The sequence below is a fragment of the Rhododendron vialii genome, chromosome 3a (genome assembly GCF_030253575.1).
Source record: "Rhododendron vialii isolate Sample 1 chromosome 3a, ASM3025357v1".
Classification (NCBI taxonomy): domain Eukaryota; kingdom Viridiplantae; phylum Streptophyta; class Magnoliopsida; order Ericales; family Ericaceae; genus Rhododendron; species Rhododendron vialii.
Window position 1 is genome coordinate 27,256,361 of NC_080559.1, and position 5,878 is coordinate 27,262,238.

The 5,878-nt window shown below is 38.5% G+C and overlaps 1 protein-coding gene across 1 annotated transcript; it reads left to right on the forward strand.

The window, feature by feature from the left end:
- The first annotated feature begins 1,802 nt into the window (after positions 1-1,802).
- On the forward strand, positions 1,803-4,712 carry LOC131319463 (transcription factor bHLH118-like). Its single transcript, XM_058349706.1, has 3 exons — positions 1,803-2,319; positions 3,485-3,844; positions 4,336-4,712. Exons 1-3 carry the CDS (start codon positions 2,032-2,034, stop codon positions 4,417-4,419), a joined length of 732 nt encoding a protein of 243 aa, XP_058205689.1. The 5' UTR covers positions 1,803-2,031; the 3' UTR covers positions 4,420-4,712.
- Positions 4,713-5,878: the final 1,166 nt, after the last annotated feature.

Consider the following 5,878-nt stretch of genomic DNA (forward strand, 5'->3'; position numbering starts at 1 on the left):
TCTCAATCACTCACTTAGGAATACAAATTGTGAATGATGATGAGAAGATGAAAGCTCACAACAACAATAAAATTTTCTCACAACAATAAATATGACAATGAAAGAGAATAAGTGTGTTGTTCTTGGATCTAGGAGAGAAGAGCAATATCTTTTTGCTTGGAAAGTGTAAGAGCTCTTTGTTGTGATGAATCAATAATAAAAGACAAGTGCTTTAAGACCCCATGTTCTGCTCTTTAGCCGCTGTGCTCAAATCCTGTCGTTGGAGTTTAATTTGAGCCGTTGGATTTAGATCTGGATCGGCACAGCTGGGCGAGATTTGCTTTGACCGGTCGTTCGGGTGGTCGTCCGGTGCCCTCCTGCAGACACACTCCTGTGGTCTGACAGCCGGCCTGTCAGCCGGTTCGTCAACCGGTAGCTCATAAAATTATCTAAATAAATCCATTAAGGCATGTATTGAGCTCAATAAAGTCTTTGTAAATATAAATCATGAATCCAAGAGACTTTATGCTATATTTCAAGGTCACGAGAATATTTAGTTCGTGAAAGGACTTTTCGATAATTTTGTATTTGCCGAATAAAAATATCATTGAATTAATCATCAAAATAATTAATAGAGATGCATATAATTTTTCACAAAATATAATGTATACATTTTTCAACAGATACCATTGTGAAGAACATTATCTGAAAGATTCTGATATGTAGATGTAATATTCGTCCAAAGACGAAACTAAAAACTCTTAGAGAAAAGAGAGACAAAACTCTCCCATATTAGATGACAAGTAATTGATCTAAAGAGACACAAGATAAAGAAAGAGTGATCGAGAACTAGTTAGTATCATGGCCTTCCCCTCCCACTGTCATATTAGGGTTGTGAAACCCTAAAGGGGGGGGGGGGGGGGGGGAGAGGGAGGGAGAAAAAAGGTAAATGTTGCAGATAGGATTTCAAGAGAGCGAGAGAGAGAGAGAGAGTTAATAATGTAAGGACCTTTCCATTCATTATCAATTAATTTTGAGATTGATATAAAGTTTTCACATTGTGACAAAGGATCAAGCATCATGCTGAGGAGTTTTAAAGTTGGCCCTTTCCTTGTCTTCAACTTTCATTGCCATAATAGTGCTTATAACTTCCTTATCAACTTCCATATAATGTACGCCCACGATCTAATTATTAAATGACCAAATTAACCACCTCAAATATTTGAACCGAGTATATCTTTCCATCGACATCCAAATTTATCTCCTCTTCTATCTTTGATTTTGCCTTTGATGCAATAAGGATTTTGGCTTTAGTGAAAGAATTTTCTTTCAGGGTGTTCTCGTCAACTACAATAAAATCTCCCCACAAGCCTCTCCAATCTTTCTTAAAGGTACCCAAGCATGAGATCCAGACAAGTTTCTCCATACTAGCTAGCTAGATGCTTCCCCATTCCAAGCTTTAAAAACTCACAAACCAACGCTTATGTCAATCCTTGTTGATCAGCACTAGCAAAGATTATGAGAATATTTCTATGGCCACCGACTAGCTATACACACCGATCTTGAACCGACGGTCTCATAGGGATCACTCCGCGGGTCCGTCGGTTCAAGATTGGTGTGTGGTCAGTCGGTGACTTCAGCATTTGCGTACGTTCATACACATATCGGACGACTCTAAATATATTCAAAGTTTTTTTTGACATGGAAATATATTTGAAGTTGGATCTAGACTTTTTTCGGTAAACACTTCCATGTGATTTTCGTTTCAAACATCTTCCTGATTTGATGGGTGGTCCAGCAGCACGTGTGAATACTTATAAGTGGGTTGCAGTTGGACAGAAGCACGATAGGCAAAATCCTTTCATATTAATAATGCCTCGTTAGGTGATCATTTTTCTAACTCCCCATACGACTTAATTACTCGTTTTAGTGTCTCAAGAAACTTAAAAGGGAATCTCTTCATCCTCATAAACCCTAATCAACTCTTCTCCTTCCTCCATAAAAGAAAGCTTCAGCCTGAAGCTTGAACTCTTTTCATCTCTCGAAAAGACAATGTTTCAGATCAATTTTGCTCCCATCAGAGAAGATGAAATCGAGCAAGATCTAGCCATGGGTAATGCTGTAGTGGAGAGCAGTAATTTAGCCCCCAATAACGTCGGGAAAAGGGGGAAAAGGCAGCAGAATCCGCCGGCCACACAACCGGCCAGCGACAACGATGGCAGTGGTAAGGGAAATAAAGAGACGAGAGTGATGCCTAGAGATATCGAAAGGCAAAGAAGGCAAGGAATGGCTAATCTTTTTGCATCCATGCGATCTCTACTGCCTCTTGAATATATCAAGGTGATGAATCTGTATTTTCCCATTTCCTTTTTTTTCCCCCCTCAACAAACAAGAAAATATAGAATATATTCAAAGCTAGAAAAGATACAGCTATAGGGGGTTGAGAAATGCATCTCCCTTAGGCCAATCATCCCATTTTCTTAATTATTAGTGCAATTTCGGGGGGGCCATAGATACAAGATTATTCCAAGAACTTTGCCCAAAAAGAGATTAACCAAACCAAAAAGAGATTATACCAAGAAAATTGAACAGATATTGCTCCTAGTATATAAAGTCTCAAAATTTAGGACTTCGGCACTGCAAATTTCTAAGAAACGAACTTATAGCTATAAGAATTTAGGTATAGAGGTTTTACTAATATTATGTGTATTTAGGTATAGGGCGGGCCTGGCGTAACGGTAAAGTTGCTCCATTGTGACTTGAAGGTCACGGGTTTGAGTCGCGAAAACAGCATCTCTGCTTGTAGAGATAAGACTGCGTACATCAACTATTTTTCAGACCAGCAATGGCGAGAGCCTCGTGCACTGGATTTGCCCTTTAGGATTGAGACATGGCCCAGACTCCTACTCCTACGAAAGACAGCAGTGGAAAGAAATTACATATTCTTCTTGATACTAGATACTCCCTCTGTCCCAAATTGTTTGTCCGGTCCGCAAAACGATAACTTAAAAATAATGCAATTTTTTCAAGAAAAAATTCAAACTTTTTTCATAAATTAAAAATACTCATTGATATCTAGTAAGTTGTTGAAGTTTTTTTTATTTTTTCTTGCAAAAATTGTATTATTTTTTACACTCCATTTTGCGGACCGGACAATCATTTTGGGACGAAGGGAGTAATTTTTATGTACGTGAATACAAATTTTTATTGCTGCAGTAACTTTTCCCTCTTGAATGGTAGTACAAGAAAACGCTCCATATCTCCCTCTTCTCTCTTGTGTGTGTTTTTTCAAAATTTTGGTAGGGTTCATACTTATACTTTTATGATCGGCGAAAAAAATTCCACTCATCACAAAGATTAAAAATTGAAATCGGTAAAATAAGAAAAGAAAAGCATCGAGAGAGTCTCGGAAAGTGCAACAGTACCCTCCTACTACTGTTGCTCTCAAATTCTCATCCTATTGACATATGGGGTTTAATTCTTTGATGGGTATTTCAATTTACAGGGAAGGCGGTCGGCATCAGATCAAATGCATGAGGCTGTGAATTACATAAATCACCTGAAAGACAATGTCAAAGAACTGGAAATCAAGAGAGACAACCTAAAGAAGTTGTCCGATTCCGCGAGTGGATTAAGAAGCTCCGCCAATAATATTAATGGCATGCAAAGTAGTAGTGCCACCGTCACGGTCAACCAATGCCGCGGTGGTGGTGTGGAGGTATTGATCGGCAGTTGTGGCTTTGCAGAGGAAGGAGGGTTGCCCCTATCAAAAGTACTGGGAGTGCTAGTTGAACAAGGGCTTGATGTTGTTAGCTATATTTCCAGTGACGTTGAGGGAGGGCTATTTCACACAATTAGATGCGAGGTACTACTGATTAGTGCCGGGAGATGCTGCAATACACACATTTTTTCTGAGTGTGTACGGCATGTGCGCTTTTGAATCGCCTTGATTTGATTACAGTTAGTTGTTATGAATTTTCTTTTCTTAATAGCTTTTGTAAATTATACTATGATTTTTGTCCAATTATGTTATGGGTTTCTCTGGAAAATGCTACGAACTAAATGCGATTCAAGGGTTGCATACCGGAAACACCCAAACAAGGGTGTTTTAAAGCACTCCCCCAATTTACGTCAACGAAATAGTCCTAGCTAGGTTTAAGGTTTTGGTTAGGGCTGTAAATGAACAGAGTCGAGTTTGGCCATTTACTAAACGAGCCTCTTTAATCGAACTGAACCTTTCTTAACGAGCCGAGTTTTTCACCCAACGAGCTTTCCACTCGGCTCGGTTCATTTGCAGCCCTAGTTTTGGTTTAAATTCTTGAAGTTCCTTTTTATGATTTTTCTTCGTGAGTGCAGGTGAGTGATCTGATGTATATAGACCTATTTGAGCTGCAACAGAAAATGTCTGGCGTGATTAATGGCGGGCAGAATCTCCAGTAATGAATCTTCACAGCTAGCAAAGTTGCTCTAAATGGTATTAAATTTTAGCTACTAGCTGCCTCAATGATCGTTAATTTCCCGTCATCTTAAACATCGAAGGGATGAAAATCATGTGGTTGAAATTTTATTTTTATGCAACCAAGCTTCATGCAATGTTGATTTGATTTTTTGTGGTTCCAATATCGATCGGTCTCTGAGCAACTGCATGCAATGGAAAATGAAAGTCTTTGTATGCTTGGAAAATCCTCTCTTTAATTTGGCAGTAATAAGTATTTCTGGGGCACTTAGTAGACCACACAAAAAAATATATATATATATATATATTACGTTTCTGGTTAAGTTACTTTGTTTCATGCAAATTTTACTTCAGCTTTATTTCAGGGAGTTGACTAACGTGCTTGTGTCCCAGGTGAGAAAAAAATCCATCAAACCAAGAATCTAGTCCAAATCAATTCAAATTGAATGACTTGGTTCGGTATTTGAGTAGTGTGGGTTTGTCCTGGATTCAAAAAATTGCAATCCGTGTTCAATGGTCTAGTTTGTGAATTTATGTTGTTGATTCTGGTTCCAATCTGTCATCATTTTAATTAAAATGCGGATTTTTCCATTTCTCTTATTTTCCGATCGAATTTCCAATGATCTGAGCCGTTCAATGCGATAAGAACGTGTTCTTAAGGATATCTGCGAGAAATCAGCAAAAAAAAAAAAAGACCGGGAATTGCTTAATCGGATCAACAATTTTTTATTCATTCATTCAATAAAAAATTGCTCAAATCAAGACATTTCCAGTCATTTTGTTAGCTGATTTTTTGTGGATACCCTTAAAATTACGTTCTGAACACATTGAGCGGCTCGGATCATCGAAATTTGTTCGAAAAAGTGGAGTCCGCTTTTAAGAGGTCCTCATTTAAAACTTTTCATATATATATATGGGGAGCTTTTACTAAGGAATCCCTCAACTTAGTTAAATGCAGACCTCTCATTTTTCGATTAAATTTTGATAATTTGAACCGTGCAATATAATCAGAACGTGATTTTATGGGTCTCCACGAGAAATTAACAAAAAATATAACCGAAAAGTGCTTCAACCGAGCAGTTTTTTAGAAGTTCTGCGTGACGTCTATTGTCTCGATTTATATCGACGGCAGAACAGTTCAAAGCGGGACCGCACACAGTTTGCCAGTAAACCTGATATGCTGTCACAACTTCACAAGGGAAGGATCCAAGCCAAAAGCCACCTATCCTATCCAGAAATTATCTGTTGTCTATCTCTCCAGGTTAGCTTTGTACTTTGCTTAAGCATGCTTGCCCATTTCATTGGGGGGGGGGGGGGGGGGGGGGGGGGGTTGGGGGGGATTAGTTGGAAAATTTTCAAATTTTGTGAATGGAAATTAGAGCTTTCAGAGGGTCTCTTTTGGCAACCGAAAAGCCTTCCATTGATTCATTGTATTTGGACGAG